The sequence below is a fragment of the Xiphophorus couchianus genome, chromosome 18 (genome assembly GCF_001444195.1).
Source record: "Xiphophorus couchianus chromosome 18, X_couchianus-1.0, whole genome shotgun sequence".
In the NCBI taxonomy this organism is placed as follows: Eukaryota; Metazoa; Chordata; class Actinopteri; order Cyprinodontiformes; family Poeciliidae; genus Xiphophorus; species Xiphophorus couchianus.
The window spans coordinates 2,684,056-2,707,587 of record NC_040245.1 but is presented as its reverse complement, the minus strand read 5'-3'; the positions used below and the strand labels follow the sequence as shown (position 1 = coordinate 2,707,587).

The window sequence follows — 23,532 nt, the reverse complement described above, 5'->3', positions numbered from 1 at the left end:
ACGTAGCAGATGGGCAGCTCCATCTGCCTGGTCCGGCCTTTCAGGCACAGGCAGTTTTCCCAGGATGGACAGGCCCTTTGGGTTTTTCTTCTCTTTTACGGAAAGCACTGGCAGCAGTATTATCTTCCAGGAAATTCCCAAACAACCTCTGCTTTCCACCTGGGATTTGGCACGTTTTGCCGTTACCTCTCTGGAAGCTGCTGTGACAAATGGAAATATCCCATCTGTGAAAACAGAACTTCTTCCATCAGGGTTATTTTTGGTCCTGCGCTTTTTTTGTTTTTGTTTTTCCTGTTCAAACTTTGAGTAAGAAGCCATTTTTCATCTCCAGCTGAGACAGTTCTACAACAAATAAATTAAATTATGCTAGGGGAAATCTTTTTTTTTGTGGGGGGTGGGGGGTATTTCTGAATAGAAATACATAAAAAATATTGATTATTTTAATGGACAGACTTCCAGAAAAAAAAAAAAAGCGCTGGAGATCCACTTCAAACGATCACATTGTCCTTTCTGTGGCATCAAAACAATCTTCTCCATTGTTGTTTGTTTCCAGAAGACGCAGAGCGTTGTGCCACCGAGTGTCTTTAGCTGCACTTGCAGGACTTAACAATCATGTTGGACAGCTGGTCCACCTGTAGGCAGAAATAAACCGTAAATCACCTCGTAACCTTCCCGTAAACATCTAAAAATACCCGCGGTGTTGATACCCGGTGTTGCCTTCCCACGTAGTAGAGGATCGGCAGCGGCTCCAGCGTCTGGGGAACGCAGCACGGCTGGGCGGACGCTCCCGGGTTGTGATGTTTATACAGAGCCAAAATCTGCAAAACAAACAGAAAATCTCAGAATCTCAGGAATCCAACTAAAATGTTTAAATTAAACTGCTGGACACAAAAACATGAGTTAAACCAGACTGTGATTTAATCCAGGGTGTCCAAACTGTTTGCCATGGGGGCCAAATTAAAGAACTTGAGGGCCACAAAAATAATAATAAAAAAACAACTTTTTGTGTACTTTTTTAAGTTAATCTGCTCAATAATAAACTGAAGTAACATTTAATGATTGTAGGTTTTGCACGATTGTGTTACAAGACAATTTCTTATTTGAGTAAAAGTAGGTTGATAAATATGGTTGTAGTTACTCCAACGGTAGGAAGAATGCAGAGTCATTGTTAATAAGTCTGTTCTTTGTACCTCATATTTTTTTATTTATCTGTAAAATATTTTGCTCTAAAAGATGAAGAAGTGTCTGTCTGCCTCACACTGCTGGCCGCAGCTTTCTGGCCAATCGCTGAGCTTTAAAAAGCCCGACCCGCCGGTCCTGATTTTTACCAATTCACTAAATGCCGATATCCAAAAATTAATAAAATTGTGGCTGATTTATCCTTAGATCAAACTAAAACATTTCAACATGTAATCAAACAAGTTTTGGGAATTAGCTTTGAAATCAGAAGAAATCCAAACTTTCTTAACAAAAGCACTTTATTAAGGCTTTAATTTCTTTGCAAAGCTACTCTGTAAAGTTTAATGAAAAAATTAATTAAATGTGAATAAATCTGATCAGTTTGAAGAAGAAAATGAATGAATCAACAAGAACCAGCCAGATGGGCCACTGCCGTTTGTCATCTGATTTACTCAGAGCAGCTTATAAACCAAACATTGGCTCATGTAAAACCCGTATATTAGCCTACAAAGGATTGTTCTTGTGATTTTCACATTTAATTCCTACCTGGGAATATTTGTTTTCGGCGTTCCAGATGTACGTGCATGACCCCATGCAGTAGTTAGCCAGGTAGCCTGTGGGCTTGTGTATCCATTTCCAGCCCAGATCTTTCCTGAAGTCGATGTACAAACTCCTCACGCAGCAGTTCTCCGTTTGCCTGCATCACCAAACACAGGAGGAAAACATTTATATGGTCTGAAATGATACATTTAGATGAGAAAATAACTTTACTGCAGAAATAATTTAGTTAAAACAATGCAAATTCAAAGCTTACTCTTTCACAAATGACTTTGAAATTAATCGAACTGGACTGTAATTTGAGTGAGTTCCAGTTTCTGCTTTTTTACATAAATTATTTTGTAGTGAAACAGAAACTGAACTATAAAGTAATAAACGCTGTTATCTCTGCTCTTGTATTTACAGTTGATTTATTGCTCAGCAGTAAATATGAACCAGTGGTGCAGTTAAACTAGGCTTTTTCCTACTAGCAGATTTAATTCAATTTAATTTAAAAATACTGCGCTAAAGAAAATTAAATGTTGTAACTTGTCAGAGATGCGGATGTTTGTGAGCCTCCTGTAGCAGCCTGTGTTACAGCAAATTTGAAAAAGCTTCTGACTGATGCTCTTTTTTTATGTTTCATTACGCTCTGATGGCGCTCATTGCACCATTCTGATGGCGCTCATTGCACCATTCCGATGGCGCTCATTGCACCATTCCGATAGCGCTCATTGCACCATTCTGATAGCGCTCATTGCACCATTCCGATGGCGCTCATTGCACCATTCCGATGGCGCTCATTGCACCATTCCGATGGCGCTCATTGCACCATTCCGATGGCGCTCATTGCACCATTCCGATGGCGCTCATTGCACCATTCCGATGGCGCTCATTGCACCATTCCGATGGCGCTCATTGCACCATTCCGATGGCGCTCATTGCACCATTCCGATGGCGCTCATTGCACCATTCCGATGGCGCTCATTGCACCATTCCGATGGCGCTCATTAACTCTACAGAACTGAGAAAATGAGAAATCGAGCATTTGATGCTGATTTGCCTGCAGCTTTGATGCATTTTTGCATATTTCTATATTTACCTACATCAACAAGAGCCTGTAAGTAAATATAGAAAATGTGACTGACGCCGTTGCTAAATTTACCACGGAGTATTAGGACCACACTGAAAAAAATATTACAAGAACAGTCAGACTGTAAAGACAATAAAGTAATAAAATTACAAGAATAAAGGCGGAATATTACGAGAATAAATTTGTAAAATTACGAGAATAAAGTCGTAAAATTACTTGAATAAAGTTGTAAAATTATGAGAATAAAGTCTGAATATTAAGAGAATAAAATCAAAATACTATAAGAATAAAGTCAAAATAAAATAGAATGAAGTTATAGTCTCGTAATATTATAACTCTACTCTCGTAATCTAATTTCTTTTATTTTTTTATGGCCCTAATACTCCTTCATATAAATCTGTCTTAATTAGCTGTGATTAAAGAGTTCAATGTCAACTCTCATTACTATGAGAACCAAAACAAATCCCTTAAAAAGCTGCAAATATTTCAAACAGCAACTTGTCGTCTGATCTAAAGCAACTCCAGAACAGACGAGGAGCAGAGTCGCCGCCACCCATCAGTCTGGAACGGCGTATAAAGTCGTTTCTGAGGGTTTGGGACTCCAGCGAACCGCAGCGAGAGCCGCAGATGGAGGAAGCGTGGCGCGGCGGTGAACCTTAAGGGGCCGCACACTGCAGGACGCCACTGCCGCCTCTTTTACTGCCCCATAAAGTGGCACCAAGCAACGCCAGCTTGGTGCCACTTTATGGGGCAGTAAAAGGTCTGCGTTCATTCAGGAATAAAAACGATACAGAGGGCCGGAGATACAGCAACCAAAGGAGGAAAAACCAAAACTAAAACAACTGCTGAGGTAAAACTGTAAAAGTGTGAAATGTTTACTGATAATGGCATGTAAATATGGTTATGGATATAGAAAATACAACTAAAATAGAATGTTAAAAACAGAATAACATGAATAGTAATGTATTAAATTAAATGATGCTGTAGATGTAAGAAGAGTGGCTGTAAAAACACGTTCAGACTTCTACCTTTAAATATATTTTACTGCTGTTCTCTTTTTAAAATTGTGTTAAAATTTATGTAACTATGTTTATTCTTTTACTCCTCTACATTTTGTAAACTCAAAGTTGCTGGATACCGAATGCGGAAAACAGAGTTAGATAGTAACTAGTTACATGTACTTGAGTAACTTTTTTTGAAAAAAATTACTTTTAGGAGTATTTTTACTTTTATTATGAAGTATTTCTGCTTTCACTTGAGTAAAATTTATGGATTTTCTCCCCACTGAATGAAAAACAAACATGTTTTAATCAGAAATCCACCAGACTCACACCTGCAGCTTCTGTTAAAGATTATGAAGTTTTTTATTCAAAGAAACTGATTTGGAAACATTTTCTTTTTGCCTGATTTGATCATTTTATGCTTTTTATATGAATTATTGTCATGTTGGTTCTTAAAATACCCAAATTTCCAGTTAACTTTATATTTTGCTCTGTCTGATGATGTAATTTTTAAATATTAAATGATTGATAATTTGATCAGTTACTCAGTTATCGTGTGGAACTTTTTACCAGATACTTTTTACTCTTACTTGTGTAAAAATATGTTGAAGTTGTGCTGCTCTTAGCTGGTTATAATTTTGGCTACGCTGCTCACATTAATAATTAGCAAAGCCTTTTGGAAAATGAGTCAAAACGTCGCGTTTGTGACCTAAAACTCAAATCATAACTGGGTCGATATCCGACTCCCAGGAAGCGAATCTGGTTGAACTAAAGCTGTTTTGCAGCAGAAGCGGCTGAAACGTCTCCGCAGTCGTCACAAACATTTATTAGCCGATGTTTTGCGTCTGCGGATGGCAGGAGCTGTTGCAGGTTTAGAGGGCAATAACTTTTTCTCACGAAGCTTTAACATGCCCTAATAAACCCAGTCATCATTTAAAAACCTTTATTTGGATTTTCCCAGCGAGTTTTTTCGCTTTACATAATTGGTTTAATGAGCTGAAGAATATAAGTGAGACAAAAAGCAGTATATTATTTTACACATTAACAGAAAGTGGATGATCTTAACAGAACCGCTCAGAAGAACCACATTATTTCCCCTGGATATCAATAATCTATCAGTTATTCTGACGATTAATTGAGTAATTGAATAAAACATTTGATAAAATATTGGCCATAACAGCAGGGTTAGTATCGGACATCAAAATCCGCCGAAATATTAATAATCAGAAAATAACTGATAAGACTAAAAGAAAAAACATATTCTAGCCCACATGAACATTTGGTTATGTGTTTATCCTGAAAATATCCTCTTTTCTGTTTGTTTGTTTGTTTTATTTATCTGTTACCTCTTTTGTAGATCAGTATGCATTACTCGGTGAATAAATTTAAAATTTATCTATTTATAAAAGTATAAAAAAGACTAACATTGCCGATCCAAATGTTGATACCGATGTGCCGTTCATTCATTGTAATTATTTCTATTATTACTTAAGGAGATTTTAAAGTAATTTTTCCTCTATCTGAAGTTTATTTCATTTTTATTTCTAATCACAGAGAAATCAAAATATGCACTGCAAAAACACAAAATCTAGTACAAATAAATAAGACAAAACCAACTTATAAGGAACTTTTTAACGCGATATTGGAGCTCGTTTTAAGTTAATAATTCGTTAATATCGTGTAAAAATACGAGTTCTACTGGCAGATTATTGTACTTACAAAATGTTATAAATGAAATAATCTGCCAACGGTCCGATAATTTTTCACAATATTGAGGAATTATTCACTTAATAAGCTCCTATGTCTTGTTGAAAAGTTGCTTTTGAGTCAGTTTTGTCTTATTTGTACTAAAATATTTTCAAGATATTTGGACCAAAGTTACTTGTGAAGATTTGTGTTTTTGCAGTGCAGTGGTGCCCTCCCATATTAAAGCTGGAGTAACCCAGTAAAATCCAGCTTGTCACGCCGAGGCTCTGTGGAAAGCTGTGGGGAATTTGGAAGTGACGCTTGTTTCAGTTTCCACAGAACTTCTCTGACGGGTTTGTATCATGATACCAGTGGAGTCACTAGAGATAAGAGCGTCCTCTTTCTGTTAATACTGAACAACATGGGTTCAGGTTGTGACCTTTCGTGACCTCCTACATTTGGTTCCCATGTAGGAGCCCTCCAGCTGCCTGACTGCCTCCTTGTCCCACTTGTTCATCAATGTTCCACATCCTGAGTGGAGGCACCAACGTAAACAGCAGTGGTCTAAACACACGACTTTGTGGAGCCCCAGTGATCTTAATACTTAGTTGAAAGGTAAAAGTTTGTGTTTTTTCTCTAGCTTTGTTTCCATTCTCCATAAAATTGTGCAAATTGGAATTAAGTAAATAAATTTGATTCAGGGAAAAACAACAACTTCACAACTTCGGCTAAAAAAATGTTTTTGCGCTAGGATGGTTTTTTTGGAGTCACACCAGTTTGTCAGTGACATGTTTTAGGGCATCTTGTGACTTTAAATCCTAATAGGCTGCTGCTTCCCACACCTCCCAATCCAACATATGTTAAGAAACTTAATGCCAATGGAACCAGCAACTTTTCATCAATATTAAGGAGTTATTGACTTAACACAATAGCTCCTGTATCGTGCTGAAAAGTTACTTGTACGTTAGTTTTTGTTATTTTAAGATTAAGCATTAGAAAGTAGACCAAAAAAATTTTTTGTTTTTGGGGTTTTTTGCAGTGAACCGTACATCTTTGAAAAATAGAAGTGGAGCCTCCTGCACAACCAACAAGAATGCAGGGAGTGGTTTCTGGATGGTAAGTCAACCACAAAACATTTTCCTTTTCCAGCAGACATTATACAGCAGTAAAACCAGCTGACCAAGCCTGCAGGAGCTCCGCTTCAGTTGGTAGGTAACGGACCGAGTTCTGCTTTGGTTGCTAGGTAACGGGCGGAACTCTTGCCTCACCTAGGTAACGGGGTGGGCTTCGCTGGCATTTTTGGAACGGGTCATTTTCCAGACACCATAAAACATTAACTTACTGCCAAAATCCAGCTGAGTGTTTTTAGAATCAGTAGAAACCCAAATGGAAGCAGAAAACATTCAAAATATGAGTTTTGGATAATAGATCCTCTTCAAAGCTGTTAAAGTTGATTCAAGTGTTGTCCACAAGCGGTTATGTGAAATCTGCGGCGTTGCTTACGCTGTGCAGGTCTCCTGTCCGCTGGTGGAGCGCTTCTTGCGCGACGTGAGGTGGCTGCTCATGTTCTTCGGGATGGACATCGTCAGGATGTACGGCGGCTGCTTGACTATCGTCTCCAAGGTCGCTTTGTCTCCTCGCATACTCCTCAATCCCGACACGAAGAAGTTGAACGTGGCGGCTGTCTGCTGCTCGCATTCACAGAACACGCGTAGTTCGAACTTCTGCTCATCCTCTGGAAAACAAATATGTCGGCAAAACGCTCAGCCTAACCCGGGGCTTGACCAGGAACACGAGTTGAGAAGAACGGTCGCCTCACCTTTGTCCTTGAGCCACTGCTGCAGAGGCTCGGTGACGTCAAAGGAGAGCCATTTATCGTTGAACGCGTTGGTCAGGAAGCGGGAGGCGTGGTAACGGAACGAGGCTCCGGCGCTGTAGTACAGCTCCACGCGCTGCTCTTTCTCTATGGACGTCTTCTGGATGAGCATCCGCAGCTCTGCAGTGGTGAGCAGGTGGGAATCCCCCACACTGTCACGGATCTCTGTAATGTTGAAGAACATCGTTCTGGTCCTCTCCATTTCATTTGAGCCTGTGATTCAAAAAACACACACAGTTTTAGCAGGCGTTTTAAACCAGCTTGGTCCAATAAAAAGAAGCTTTTCAAAGGCTGATTTTAACTTCTGGAGTGAAAATAATGATTGAAATACTCAAGACTTCCAGCTTCATTCTGGATTCCAGGAGGAAAAACGTCACTTAACTGGATTGTTTGCTGTTTTTTAAGGTGGCATATTAGGCGTATTGGATCGGGGGGAAAGGCGCAAAAAATGCAGAAATTTTCTAGACGAAAAAAAGGAAATTTCTGAGTTTGAAAAGTCAAATATTTGCATGGAAAAAAACCTCAGAAATATTAAGATTAATCTCAGAAATGTTCTAGAAAAACTTTGGCAGATTCTCAATTTCAAAGATTAAAAAATTTCAACTTTTCAAACTCAGAAATTTCCTTTTTTCTAGACTTTTTTAGATTAAACAAAAACTTTTTGAGTTCTTTCAAGCAAATTAACAACTTTTCAAATTCAGAAATTACTTGTACTTTTAATCTAAAAAGTTTTTTCTAGCAAATGTTCAACTTTCAACTCATGCATTTCTGTTTTCTTTCTCAAAAACATTTTACATCAAATCTAAAAAAAAATCAGTTTTTTTTCTAGCAATTTTTTTACTTTTCAAACTCAGAACTTACTTGGCTTTGTTCCTAGAAAATTTCTGAGATTAATCTCAAAATTTCCCAATTTTTCTAGCAAATGTACAACTTTTCAAACGCATAAATAAAAACTTTATTTTTTCCTAGGTAATTTTTAGGATTAATCTCAGAGATTTTTGGTTTTGGTGGAAATTTGCTCTTTTTTTCCTTCTGTCTCCAGCAGCCCCAATACGCCGTCATAGTTTTTCTTTAAGCTCCTTTCAAAACAAAAATAAAAAAGCGTAGTCTTTAAGTATTATACCAAACTAGTTCATGCTTATCTTGGCTTGGTTTAATCTCTTCAGCCGGTTCTGGACGGTTCGACACCGTCTGTAAAATATTCCGTGGAAACTGAAGCGTCTGCCGAAACCCATTCATCAAACACCAGATGGATTCGCCATAGCTGCAGTCTCTCTCCATGCATGGCCTTTTTTAACTAGACTAGTTATTCTGTCAGTTTGCCCTCACATATATTATTATAATCACATATAAAGTCAAAACGGTTGCAGCTATGCTTGGAAAGTGATGGTGAATTTGTTATTTAAGAGTGCTTTACATAGATTATGCTGAAATTACTCAGCGCCCAACTAAGTTATTGGCATCTCTGGCAAAAATAAATTAAAATTCCTAAAATAAACTCATTTATAAGTGAGAAGGGAAGGATAATAAATTAACATTAAAATACAAATTGGCCTGCAGCCATTGATTATGTTAGTAGTCGATTATCTTTCAATTATTCTCATGACTAATCGATTAATAGTATTAAAAATGGGCATATTCTACAGATCTTTCTTTTAAGCACTTAAGGTTTTCTTATATAGTATTAGATATCCACTAGAATGGAAATAAACAGATAACTTAATTCAAATTTGATGCAGTTTTGTTTTAATTACTGATCTGACTGTGTGGTTCTGTCAGCATATGACCTTCTTGAGTCCCTCCAGTTATTAATTGATTAATTAGTTGATTAATCACGATAATTTTGATTAATCATCTCAGCTTTATAAACAATCTGTTGCTCCAATTAGCTAAGATTCCATTAAATGAATGTAATCTCTTTTTAAATCCATAACTTTCTTATTAATTAATTTGTTTCTGTGTCAGAGGAGGATTAATATGATGTAAAAAAATATATATATTTTTGATCATATTCAACATGGGAAAGATAGAAAAACATATTTTTTGTAAGAAAAGTTTTCACTGATGGCAGAAAAATGCTAAAATAAAAGAACTAGTCACCTAAACTTTCCCGTAACTGCGGCACAATTTCAAACATTTTTTGAGGAGTTAAAAAATTTTTTTAACCTAAAATCTTATTATATTTCTGGGGGGGAAAAATCACATTTATTTATGTTTTATCACAATTACTAGAACCCCTAATATTCCTATGAAATGTAGCTGGAACATTTTCACTTTGCTCGCCAAAGTGAAAATAAAACAGAGCCCCGTTTCTACTGGCCACTCTGCAAAACGGGAAAGACGAGAGACCATTTAAGTAATGCAGAAAAAAAGCCAGTTGTCTAAACAGTAAATTAAAGTTTATATGTGTGTGAACTGCAAGGTGGAGGAGCCAAAATATTGTAATCAATTAGAGATTTACAATATTTGTGCAATGTGCTGTAAAACAGTTTCGCTATTACTGCAAATACAGCAACTCAGACATTGAACTTTTATCAAGATTTTCACTCCAAGAAAACAAAAAAGTTCAAATAAACCAAACATAAGTGACTTACTTTCCTGTAAAATAAATATTTTTACTTTTCATTCTGAGCATTAGATCTGCAGGTTGTGCTTCATTGATCTGATTAATTCATTAGACAGCAAGTTCATCCAGTTTAAAGTCAAATATTATTTAACAAGGCGTGCTCTTTTGCAAACGTTGATTTGCATTCAGGTGTTGGAGCATCTAGTTTCTGCAAACATGTTTATTTACAGGTTAAAAGCATTTTTACCTCCTGCATTTGGTGCTTTCCACACTTCTTGTGTCAAATTGGAGGAATTTAAGCCTTTGTTCCAACATTTGCATCCTGCAAGTCTGCATATCTTAGAGACGTTGTTTTTGTTACTGAAATACTTCCCTCATAATCCAGCCATCAATGGCCATCTGCAGATTTCACAGTGTTACACAATGATCTTAGCTAAAGCCAAACATTTATCTGTTCCAGCTGCTACAGCTGAGAGTTTTGTTTTCTCAAAGCGCAGCAGCAACTGTAATCCCGCGTCTTCCTCCAACACGACAAGCGGGAACATTAGGGGGAATGTTTGATCAGAAGCTACTGATGGATCCACCAACACTGATCTGCACGTTTCATGCAGTTCATACGGAGATAACCAGACGGAGGAATACACAGATAGGAGCCGAAGGAAAGAAAGATTATCAGAAGTGTAAAAAACCATAAAGATGACGCAGTAAACACAGCAAAAACACAAAATCTTATCAAGTATTTTTTTGTCTGTTTCTGGTGCAAATGTCTCAGTATATTTGAAATAATACAAAACAAACATTTAATCAAAATGTAGGAGCTTGTTTTAAAGCTGCAGTGTGCAATGTTTGTAAAAAATAATTTCATATATTTGTTAAAACTGTCACCATGTCAGTATAATACGAGACAGAAAATCTGAAAAAAAATCGCGCTCCTCTGCCTTCTTCCAGTAAAAACAACCAATCAGAGGCAGGAGGAGGGTCTTATTGCTGCCAATCACCCTCCGTGTGGCGCTTCTTTCTCCCACAATCCTCTCTGCTACTTCTACTGCTACAGCTAGTATAGCCTGCTGTATTACTGGCAAATAAATAGTTTTCCTGTATCAGTAAGTTGTTTCTCCACCATTAGTATACTAAACAGCACATACTTGAGGATGATTGACAGCGCTACAAGGCAACAAGGCACTTCAAAATGCTTTACGTCATTAAAACACAAAGAATACAAAGTCATAGACGCACAGTCAATAATTATTAGTGAAATAATTTGGAGGAACTAGAACTTTTTCATCAATATTAAGGAATTATTGACTTAAAACAAGCTGCTATATCTTACTGAAAAGTCACTTTTAGGTTAGTATTGTCTTATTTCAAGTGAAGTAAGATATTTGCAGTAGAAACTAGACAGAAAAAACTTGGTAAGATTTAGTGTTTTTGCAGTGAAAGCATGCAGGAACAGGGTGAAGACATATAGGGTGTGATAGGGAGTGTGAAGAAATTGGAGTTGTACATATATCAATGCAATGTCTGGCGCTGGACCATATCCTCTGCTCTGCCTGAGCCTGCCAAAGCCGGGAGCTCTCCGGCACGAACCCAACCCATCTCCGCGTACTTACTGTACACGCTCGACCCGAGCTGCACCGCCATTCTCCCCGTCGGCGCTGCTAATGCTTCGCTTCAGACGTTGGTAAAGGGGCCCAAAGTGAAAGTGAAAAGGCGCTGATGTGGAGTGCAACGGGAAATGAGATTTTGACATTCTGCAGGTCTGTCCCACCCAGGATGCAGGCGAAATCATCAGAGCGCGAGAATGGAAGCGCACTGCAAAAACACAAAACGTTTCCAACTATCTCTGGCTTAGTATCTAATGCAAATGTCTTATCACACTTGAAATGAGAGAAAACTGACTTACAAGTTACTTTTCAGCAAGACATTGGAGCTTTTTTTAAAGTCAGTAATTCCTTAATGTTGATAAAGTTCAAGATTGTTTCACTTGTAACAAGACATTTTTCCCTGTTGTAAGTGAAATAATCTGCCAGTAATTTTTAATGATTATTAAGTAATTATTGACTTAAAACAACCTCTATGTCTTGCGGCAAAGCTATTTGTAAGCAAGAAACAGGAGCTTGTCTAAAGTCAATAATTCCTTAATGTTCATGAAAAATTACCAGCTTAAATTAGATTAGGTAAGATTTTGTGTTTTTGATCTAGTTTCTGCTGCCATTACCTTATTACAGTTAAAATAATACAAAACAAACTTACAAGTTACTTTTCAGCCAGAAATAGGTGCTTATTTTAGGTAAATAATTCATTACTATTGATGAAAAAGTTCTAGTTCCACTGGTAGAATAGTCCACTCCGCTGTTACCTAGCAACCCCAGCCAAGCCCACCCTGCTACCTAGCAACCCAGAACTAGTTCCTCTGGCAGATTATTTCACTGAAAACATGGAAAAAATGTCTTGTTTTTAAATTATATGATCTGTAAGTGGTGCTGGAACCTTTTCATCAATATTAAGGAATTATTTACTTAAAACAAGTTTCTATTTCTTTCTGAAGAGCTACTTATGAGTTTGTTTTGTCTTATTTCAAGTGTACTAAGACATTTGCACTAGAAACCAGACCAGAAATAGTTTTGTGTTTTTGCAGTGCATGAGGCTTTAAATCAAAGTATGGCGACAGCAAGTTGAAGTGAACTGGGTTAAAAGTTAACAGAACTTCTTCAGAAACAGGAAACTAAGTCACTTCCCTTAAGAACAATATTGGCTGCTGCAGCGTGTTTACAGCTAAACTTTATCCTCGCTTCTACTTTCACACGGCTTGGTGGAGGGGTGTCCAAAGTGCGGCTCGGGGGCCATTCGCAGCCCTCTCAGGGATTTTTGGCCCCCTTGTCTTTATGACATTATTCTTAGCTTTGGAGTAAGTAGAACCACAAACATCGACCTACTTTTAATCAAACACAAAGCATTCAGCCCACATAAGAAAATCATCAACCCCAAAACGTTTGAATCTATGCGCCTGTTTTATCACGCAATCGTGGAAAATTTTCTTTCTGTATCTACAATCACCAAAACGTTTTACTTTAGTTTATTATTGAGCAGATAATAGGCTTAATAGGCTGCATCACCTATCCAGGTGCTGCAGCAGAGGCACATCTAAAAGTTGCAGGACACCGGCCCTCAAGGACTGGAGTTTGACAGGCCTGTCCTTGGTGCACAAAGCAGCGTTACTGCAGATCCTTCCTCCCAGAAACCATCACTGCTTCCAACAGACTCGGTGCTTACATCCCTGCTGGCATCTGCACCGTTTTTAATCCTTTTTATTAACATTTCTGCTGCAGATAAGACAAAACTAGCTTAGATGTAACTTTTCAGCAAAATAAGAGCAAGTTTTAGATAGAAAGAAATTAATTTTTGAATAAAAAAATGCTTTTGCATAGTAATTATGTTGTTTAAATGAATTATTTTAATTTTGGTCTTTAAAATACCAATATTTTCATAATACTTTGGTGCATGTGATAATTTTAAAATACTAAATGATTATTCAATGTGCATATCTACATGAGTATGATATTTTTATTTCAGATTTATGTCATAATCTTGTACATAGGCCTGTCGCGATAAACGATAAATCGATTAATCGTACGATAAATTAAAACTATCGACGTCATTTCAATTATCGGCATTATCGTCTCTTTTTCTCTTTCTGTTAATGACACCGAATGAAAAAATCCTTGGTATAACGGTTTGATCGGGTTCGGTCCTGCCGTGTGGTGTCCAACAATGGGCACAAAATAATGGCTACAAGTCCAGTTAACTAATTTTAAAACCAGGTATTAATCAATGCTTTACTACAATCTACCTGCAATGCATGTGGCTAGTGTCAGTGTAAAGTCCTGACTGAATGAAAATCATTAGAACCTATTTATGTCACGTTAACGAAGAACAGCTGAAAAGTTACCGGGTTTATCAACTGCGGTAGCAATTTAGCTCCAATTCCTCCTCTTGTCATTTCTATATTCTTTGCATGTTGAATAAACATTAATGTTGTTTCCAGGGTTGCGGCGTATCAGCTGTTTGGGATTCCCCTCCGTAATTTCCCCTCAGAAAACACGGAGGAGAATCTGGGCTTTCTGATTGGCTACCTGTCACATTCAACAGGTCTAGTTAAAGCTCCCAGTCGGGGAAAACCCCTGATTTAGATCGGAGCGGCAACGAGGATCTACCATAACACACCACACAATCTTAGGAAGACCAACGTTCTAAGATTGTTGTATGGGGAAAAATAGGAGCAAAAAATCATGTAGTGTGAACTATTGCATCAGGTAGTCGATGTGCCCATCTTCTCTATTTAAATCTAATAATTACTGAAGGGCAACATAATATACAGACTTCATAATCTGCACTCTTTTGGTTGAATGCAGTATTTATTTCCACTTTGGCTTTATGTTGTTTAGGTTTTATCAAGTACATTTTTTGTTAATGGAGACTGAGAATCCATTTTATTTTTGTTTTTGGTTGTTTTGTTTATTTTGTTTATCAGCTCCAGTGTTAAATATTCTTTTGAAAATAAAGTGTATCTATCTTTGGCAGGAAATCACATCATTATTACGTCACTTCCATTAAATCAGTGTAAAAAGGTCTTCAGACAATATTATCGTTTATCGCAATAATTTTTTGAGACAATTAATCGCTCAGCAAAATTTGCTATTGTGACAGGCCTACTTGTACAGTATAATTATTGTTAATTTTGTTTATTATATACATATTTCTAAAACTTTTGAATCTTTGGTGTGAACATATTTATTTTGCTGCTTCTGTTACACCTTGTTGAATAGTAACTAGTTACATTTTCTTCAGTTGCTTTTTGGAAAAAAAAAACTTTTTACTTTTACTTAAGTAATTTTTCTATGGACTAGAACCATAACAATAAAAAATAAGTCATAAAATTACAAGAATAAAGTTGTAATATTTTGAGAATAGATTTGCAATATTGTGACTTTATTATTGTGATGCTACGACTCTCTTCTCATTTTATTATGACATTATTTTCATAATTTTGTTTTTATTTTCTTTAAGTTTTATAAGTTTTATACTGAAAGAAACTGATTTGGATTTTATTTTCTTTTGCCTGAATTTGTAATTATATTATTGGTCTTTAAAATGCCAACATTTCAACATAACTTTGTATTTTGGTGTAATTCTTAAATATTAAATGATTTTTAAAATTTTTTTATCAGTACTTGAGTTTTTACCAAATACATTTTTTTACTCCGAGTCATTTCTTGGACGGCCACCTTTTACTTTTACTCGAGTAAGAATACGTTAAAATAGAGCTACTCTTTCAAATTCAAAACTACTTTATTGATCCCAAAGGGAAATGATGTTAATCAGCTGCTCCCTGTCCTAAACCACCCTGTTGCTATGGTTACGCATCATAGCAAAACAGCAGAAATATGAAAGATATTGCCAAAAATCAGCCCAACTGCACAGTATCCAAAACAAGAAAGACCAGTTGTCCATAAAAAAGATATTTTTCTCCGAAAAAAAGGCAGGAATGAAAGTTTGAAAAAGAGAAAGAATCTCAATGAAAGTCCAGAGCTTCTCCAGCGCGCTGACACCAGGAACGGTGAATACCTCCTGTTTCCTGAAGTCCCAATTTATTCAGGTTCTTTTGCTTTATGCTGGACTGTAACAATGAAGCCTGCTTCAGAAAAAGCGTCCTGCCACACATGGGTGCAGGGGAGGGATTTGTGTGTTGAACTAGCGCCTATCCGCAGGTAAGCCAGGGACAGCTGTTGTGACAGGTTGGGAGACAGCTCTGTAATTACCAGTGGGAGGAATCAGATTCCAGCAGCTGGCCAAATGTCTGCCGCCTTTATACTTCCTTCACTGATGCACTGATGACGCGCCGCCATTTCTCCTGCTTTATATAACAAAAAGACGCTTATTCTAGGTCAGAGAATTAATTTCTGGACAAACTGTCCTTTTGTGGTTGCTGCTGTGCTCTTGGAGAATAACTTAAGAGCAGAATTATGGGAGAGGTGAATTTGTGTGGTCTTCTGACGGACGGATGTGGCTGGAGAAATTTAGCCTAATCCATGATGAAATTACCGCAATAAAGATTTAAAACGATTGCGTTTTAAAATGCTCTGCACACAAATATGCTTTGCCTCCAGCGGTTTCAGATCTTTGGAAACAGTGAGTCATTCAGCAGATTTGATAGTGAAAAACTAAAATGCATTTCTATATTCAATGGAACCCCTGGTAACCAAACGTGCAAAATTTGACAACATTTGATCACAAAAAAAGTATTTGTTTTTTACACACCTTTACCATAAGTCATCATAATTAACAGAAACAGTGGCTGGAAAAGACGAGACTTGTTGACAAATCTGGTGTTGACATGTTGGTATGGCGGGGGGTTTGGGGGGCCCAAATGAAAACATGTTTAGGGTCCCAAAAAGGCCCCTAAAAGAATAAAAGTCCAGCCCTGAACTTTTATTCTTCAGCCGTTATTGTTTGTTAATCTTGATGATTTTCTGCTTACAGAAATAAAAACATGATAGTTAGAATATTACATCAGACCTGTAAAAAACCATTTTATTTAATTTGGTTTTAATGAAACGTACGCTGAAGACCGGCTTAAATGTGGCAAATGAACTTCATCAGAAAACATGTTCTGAATTATTTAATACATTTATTTTTAGTTGTGTATCCATAGAATTGCATCTAAAATAAATGAATGCCTTCTATTTATTTATGCTCTGCTTTTCATGCCAATAAGTGTCTAGGAACCATTATTTATTTTATTAAATTGAATTATTTTAATTAATAAATAGAATATTGTATTTGATAATTAAATAATTAGTCATTCTTAAATATTTTTGGTAATTATTATATTATACTAATATAGCGTAAATAAATAAACTATGATGTATTTAATTATTTCCCTTTGGGATTAATGACATTTTTTTTAATGTGAAGTGATTCAAATCACATTTAATAATCAATTACTTCCATTTTCTGTGGGATACAAACAGCATGACGCAGATCTATTTCCTCTAGCGTTTCTTCAACATGGGAAAGACAAGAGAACATACTGTTACAGCATGGTAAATATGTTTTAGTCTTCATAAGAGCCACAATAATTACAATATTTAAAAGAAGACAAACTGTGACCTAATTTTAAAAGTTGTTGTTTTCTTTGCATGAGTTTACCAGAAGTACCAATAAAACCAAAGGTCCGTAAACTTGAACCACAATGTGGCAATTCAGTCAAAAAGGAGAAGTGGGACTATTTCCTCTACCTTTTGGAGTAAGCATAAGAAGTATTCACAGATCTGGAGATTCGACTGGGGTGCAAGGCAAGAGACCGGTGGATGTTCTCTCTCTGGCATTCAGAGGAAACGCAACGCTCGCACCGGACCTGAGTCACTCCGCATCTGAGTGGCCATCAGCCTGCCTTCCTTCCTGCCAAGCTGCCTCGTCACAAACACCCTGCAAACGCTCTGATAATACGCTCAGGAAGCAGAGAGACCGAGAGATGGGCGCATTAGAGGCCGAAAGAGGGACAGAAAAAGGTTAATCGCTGCTAAAGAGATCTGGGAATTCAAGGGAAATCACTTGGGGAGAGACATGATGGAGTGCGAGTGACACGATAAGCAAACAAGATGTCAATTTCTCAAGTTACAGTGTTGGAAATTCCCAATCCCTGGGGGACAACGCAACAGTGTGAAAAACGGAAAGCAAAAGAGAAAACAGCAGAGAGAGGGGCCGCACACAAAATCTCACCAAGTATATTCGTCTTTTTTCTGGTGCAAATATCTTATTGTACTTAAAACAAAACAAAACTAACTTATAAATAACTTTTAGAAAGACATAAGAGCTTGGTTTAAGTAAATAATTCCAAGAAAAATGGCTAGTTCCACTGGCAGATTATTTCCTTATAACAAGGGATGCACCGATCCACTTTTTTCACTACCGATATCTTAGGTTTAGTATCGGCAAATATTGATCCGATACAGAAAAACGGAGCTTAAAACACTTCTTTTTTAAACACAGGGACATATACTGAATTACAAATTTATTTCATACCGCTGCACCAGTACGCCACGCTGGAATACACCAACAGCTTCAAAAGCTACTGGTCAAACATGTAAAAAGGAGTTTAATCAATTAGGATTATAACAGCTAAAGCAAAATAATTAATAAAGAAACTGAAATTTGGTCAAACCTGTTAAAAAATAAACGGAAACAAATCTTCTTTCAAATGGTTCAGAAAGTCCAATTCAGACCTTTAAATATAATGTAAGATAAATTGAGCATGGTGTCACTCAGAGAACCAAACAGAATTAGACTGAATAGATCCGCCCTCATGGATTGGGCACATTGTCACCTGATCTAGATTTATTTTTTAATATCAGGACCAATACAGATATTAATATCGGATTGATGCATCACTACTTATAACAAGACATTTTCCCTTGTTATAAGTGAAATAATCTGCCAGTTGAACTAGAACTTTTTCATCAATATTAAGGAATTATTGATTTAAAACAAACTGCTGTTTATTGCTGAAAAGCTACTTTAAGTTAGTTTTGTTTGTACCAAGATATTTGCGCCAGAAACTAGACCAAAAATACTTGGTACGAATGAGTTTTTTTGCAGTGTTTTGTTTGCAGTTTTGGTCTTTGGTTGTCATTTGAGCAGAACAAAATTGTGCCCTTCGTTTTGAGAGTGTCTTTGTTCTCCCTTCTGGTCCTGAGCATGGTCCATCCACTTCAAGCCTTTCTTTTGATGTGGCGGATAAAGGCAAAGGGGGGGATGTGTATGCCTGCCTGATAAAGTGGGGCGTGCAGGCATGCAGAGAACAATGGGGCATTGAAACCAAACTAAAAAATTATGTTTATCATAATAGCTTGGGAGCCATTGCACAATTACAGCCCAACACCATTTGGCTGTGCAAACAGCAGATGCAGCCACGCCAAGTGTGTTAATGAAGTCGTAAAAAACAAAACAAAAAAGAAAGAGGTGGATATCATGAAAGCAGCGGAGCGCATCAAATCATGTGCAGCCAACTTGTAACTTGTGTGATCTCTGATCTCATAAAGCTGCCAGAAACGATGTTGAGCGCAGATCAGAAGATGTGTGCATGGTGAAAGAATTTATAGATCGCTTTGGTCATTTGGTGCCTTTCTGATGAGGTAAATCTGGATTTTTACCACCTCTGTGTCAAAATGTTCACTTTTTCCTGTTTCTTTTAGCAACTTTACATGATCTGAACCAGCGTTTCACTTAATAACAAATTATAATGTTGTATGTTTTCCATGTAGTACTACAAAGACTTTGTAAGTTTTAAGAAAATATTATTCAAGGTTTGATTATGGATCCCATTTTTACCTAAAAGTTGATCTTTTTAAATGTCAGGATGGAAAAATTTGTTTGCTAAAGTCAGAACTCCCCAACCTCAAAATCCAAAATGGATTACCAGTATCTTACACTCAGAAATCGCCACAAAAGCAGTTTACTAACCCCGTTTTCATTTAAACCCCCTGTGAGACTGGATACTTACATTTCATTAATACTGTCGCTCTATAAACAACCTCAGTGAATAAGTTGCTACCATGCTTGAAAGTACAAAACACAAAGAAGTATGCTACTATTAGCTTGCACTGCCAATTAGTGGTCAATTTTTTCTTTGATTCAAAACTTCAAAATTTTAGCAAAATGTCCCCCAATTTATGTTTTTTTTTTTCATATATTATATCTAAAATATTTAAAAGAAAATGTAGCTTTAAAGCAGGAATATCTGGATGTAATGCTATGTGACGCTATTGCTACCAATCCAGGAGCATTGTTCATTTTCCTTGCTGCTGATTGGCTGTTTGACCAAGATCGGAAATAAAGAAGACCGAAGATGTTAGCTTCTGCTGTAGTGCCAAGACAATTTCAAATGTATGTATTAATGCGTACAACCGCTAACGTTTGCCCGACACACATGTAATATGGCGGTTTGACTCTGAAGCTCACGGGAAATAGCCTGTGGTGTAAACAACCATCCTCCACTGCGACAAATGAAGTGCCAAGCTGAAAAAATGGCTGTTAATGTTAATTCAATATTTGGAAGTGTGACCAACAGGGACTGAACGGCTTCATTCACGCCGTCCGCTGATGTTGCTAAAGATAGAGGAGGACTGTAATTCTAAAACAGCTCAGAAAATCAACGTCATTTCCTGATTGGTTGAAATTCAACCAGACAAATCGAGTTGAATGGGAGAAATCCCAGATGAAGGGGGATGAGAGTTGAGTGGAATTTTATATAGGAAGGCTAAGCTAGGCTAGGAATATGATGAATTGTGGTTAGATATCATTCCCATGTCCTCATCCACTATCAGACACTTTAGTTCCTCTGTGAGTTTTGGACGTTTATGACAAAGCAAACTTCAATGAACGACTCATCAATTTGGCAGCTGATGCTCGTCTTGCTCCAGATTGTCTGAACTCCACTAAAAGTTGAGTTACTTGTTTGGCAGTTTGAAGGTCGTGGATCTCTTTTTTCAAGCAAAGAAATTTTGGCTCTCCAAACTCTGCTCTGTGTTCGACGTGTTGTGCAACATGCTGCGAGTGCCGGTGAATGCAGCACCATAAATCATAGCCATATAATTATCTGACATTCTTACAGCCATCCTTAGGCCGTCAACAATTGCCCTCATTCTTGAAAATGGGTAAGAGTGCTCTAGGATTCATGATTTATGTCTTCTTGCCTTCTAACTTGTACTTACGCGTCATGTTGAACTTGTTCAGCACTTTGGCGAAGTACTCTTCCTCCTCCTGCTCTGGGGAGATGGTATTCTGGACCTCGATCTGTTGCTCCTCCAGCATGTCCTTGGTGCTGTTGTAGAGGGACAGCAGGGTGGTGGGGATATCCTCCTTGTCTCCAGCTTCTTCTGGCTCAGGAGCTTTAGGCAAACGCAGTTTGCTGAGGATCTGGCTCCTAATAGCCTCGATGCGCTTTTGCCTCACTATCTCCAAGTCCACAGTCTTACATGTGGACATACTGGACACGTTCTCCAGCATGTGCAGGGCCATCAGCAGCAAGAATCCCAGCTTCATTGTAACAACTTTACAACTCAGCACCTTCTGCACTTTGAGCATTAGCAAATCCTGCCTCACCTTTTTCTTTTGCTGCCTGCCTCCAGTCAGGGATGCTTTGGGAATAGTGAATCACTCCAGAGGAGAGGTGTGACTGACGCAAGGTGTTTACACACAACAGAACAATTACAGCAGTGTGGAGAGTCCAAAAAGTGCCCCGGCTGTCCCTATACTGCAGAGAAAACCACCTAACACTCGCCTTGTTTGCATAAAGGCAGGTAGAGAGAATCAGAGTGGGCAGGCAGACGGCGAGAGTTAAGCCAGTCTCTGAGTCAGCTACAGAGGTAACCCAATGACGATCCGCACTGTGAAGCCAGTCCAGAGCAGAGCTGTCAAAAGCTAAATAAAGCTCATCCAAGCATAGAAAGCCCCGCAAACACTCGCATGACTTCTCCAACACCCATCCGTCAGAAACAGTCTGACAGCTCAGTAGTCTTTGCTTCTGTATTAGCAGACCAGATCGTGATTTTCGGTCCTCCACCTGCAATATTTAGCGTAATCCTGTCTTACTCAGAGCAAGTTTATACCTCTCCACGTGTCAGCTCTGTGCCGTATTGCTCAGTAAGCAGTCTCTTATTACATGTCCCCGGAGGCAAAGGGAGCAAATGTGAGTAGAGCTGAGGCCCAATGAGTGAAAATGATTACGAGTGCTGGCAGACACTGACTTACTCACTTTCTGTGCCTAGAAGCTAATAACCTGCCACAGCCTTTTGTCCTTTCTGTACCATCCAAAAGTCAACAAATTACTTTTCTGGGTGGATTAAATATCAAATAAGTATTCTCAAAAGACTTTTAAAAGAGAAATACACACCCTAAAGTAGCAGTAGGGTTGTTTATGCAGAAAAACATGTGACAAACATGGATTACTCTCAGCTCTGACTACCTCTTTTTACAAATAATAGCATGTGATCTGAGCGCAGCTGCATTAAACCAGCTTTCAACGCGCCCGGCTCAATGTCACGCCAGCTGCCTCTCTATCTGCTCTCATGATAACGCAAAGGAATCATCTGCAAGTGCACACTGCGTCAGAGATAAAAGAAGTGCAAACAGGCCTATGATCCGAAGCTCAAGAGTGTCAGTCTCAAGGTAACCCTGTCCCGGAGGGAAAGTTCTCAGGAATCAGACACACCTTCTCCTTACGAGACAGAACCATCCGGACACAGCAGCAGAAAACTCCGGCAGTAGCAGGAGGAACTGGAGCGCAGCTTTTCCTCCGTCCATCCACTGGTGTCACCTCGTTTATGCTCTCTACTGCTCCTTCACACCTTCTCCCTTGGAGTCTCCTCTGACACAGGTCCCTACTCACACCTTTCTTTTGTCTCTGCTCTGTTTCCCCCGGCTGCCTGTCAGAGCTTGCTGTTCAAAAAAGTGATTTGTGAGAGCTCCGAGCTCAGATAACTTGTACACCCTCTCGCTCTCTCTCCCCTCTATTTTTTTCTCTTGTTCCTGTTAGTCGTCTAATAGAGCGAGAAGTTCTCCGCCCAGGAAATGAAGCTAACGGCAACATCTGCCTGAGTTCTGCTGCCTTGTGCTTGTGTTTTTATCAAGATCCTCCTTTACTCTGCCTCAGTAGACCGATGTGAACAAGTCAGGAACAGTACAAGGGCCGCAACCAACTCAATGCCAGACGAAAGAAGAGAGCCAGCTCAAGGGAAGCAGGTTTAGAAAGTAGAAATGTGAATTTGATGAGGTGAAGAGCCAGCAGGGCAGGGTTGTGTGGTGCCCTCTCCCAGGTCTAAGTGCTCTTTAGAGGTTGGATTGTGTATTTTCTAAAAGACGGCAAGACTAAAACAAACCAGTGAAGGTTTCAGCTACTGCAGCTCTGTCTGTCAGTGGAAACAAACTGAAAGTGCATTGTCTTGTTTTGAGGTTTTTGCTCTAAATGCGCTTCCAATTGCTTCTTTAAAGAAAGAGCTATTCATTGAATGATGACATTTAACAAGAGGACACTCAAACAGAAAAAAATCCCCTAAACGTTTCCCATATAACAATGTTCATTCAGGAAAGGAAACTACGGTTAATGTTTGCGCCTTTTCACGTCCGATTACCTTCACTGGTAGCTTGAAACTACCTAGGGGGATGTTTTTAACTGTCAGCAGCTATTGTTTTAAAAACTGAGTTTAACTTGGTGAATACTGCCATCTGGTGGACCAAATTTATAGGCCTCAAAAAGAGGCACCAACAGGTTTAGGGTTCTCACTCTTAACTCAAAGGTCTTATTTTCGATCAAATGGGTGTTTATGGTTTAGCAAAACAACAGGAAACACGGTGAGTAAAGGAAGAGGCACGCACAACAGATAAAAATCTAAACAGAGATAAAAATCAAAACAGAGGAGTCAGACAAGGAACAATTCATGTAACCCAGTACTTTCCCCTTCTGATTTGGTCAGCATCCAGTCATGTGTCTGATGGATTTATACAAACAAATTTCCAATGCAGTGTTTATGAAATG

General features: G+C 38.1%; 2 protein-coding genes across 3 annotated transcripts in view; one reads left to right on the top strand and one right to left on the bottom strand.

The window, feature by feature from the left end:
• The window catches only part of LOC114161407 (cyclin-dependent kinase-like 1), a 77,737-nt gene that overhangs the window by 39,375 nt on the left and 14,830 nt on the right, over positions 1–23,532 (top strand). The window lies entirely within an intron of this gene.
• tgfb1a (transforming growth factor, beta 1a) lies at positions 266–22,532 on the bottom strand. Its single transcript, XM_028044658.1, has 6 exons — positions 20,711–22,532; positions 7,316–7,585; positions 7,000–7,231; positions 1,726–1,876; positions 708–818; positions 266–632 (listed from the first exon to the last, which is right to left on the bottom strand). The coding sequence occupies exons 1-6, from the start codon at positions 21,081–21,083 to the stop codon at positions 585–587; spliced, it is 1,185 nt and encodes a 394-aa protein (XP_027900459.1). The 5' UTR covers positions 21,084–22,532; the 3' UTR covers positions 266–584.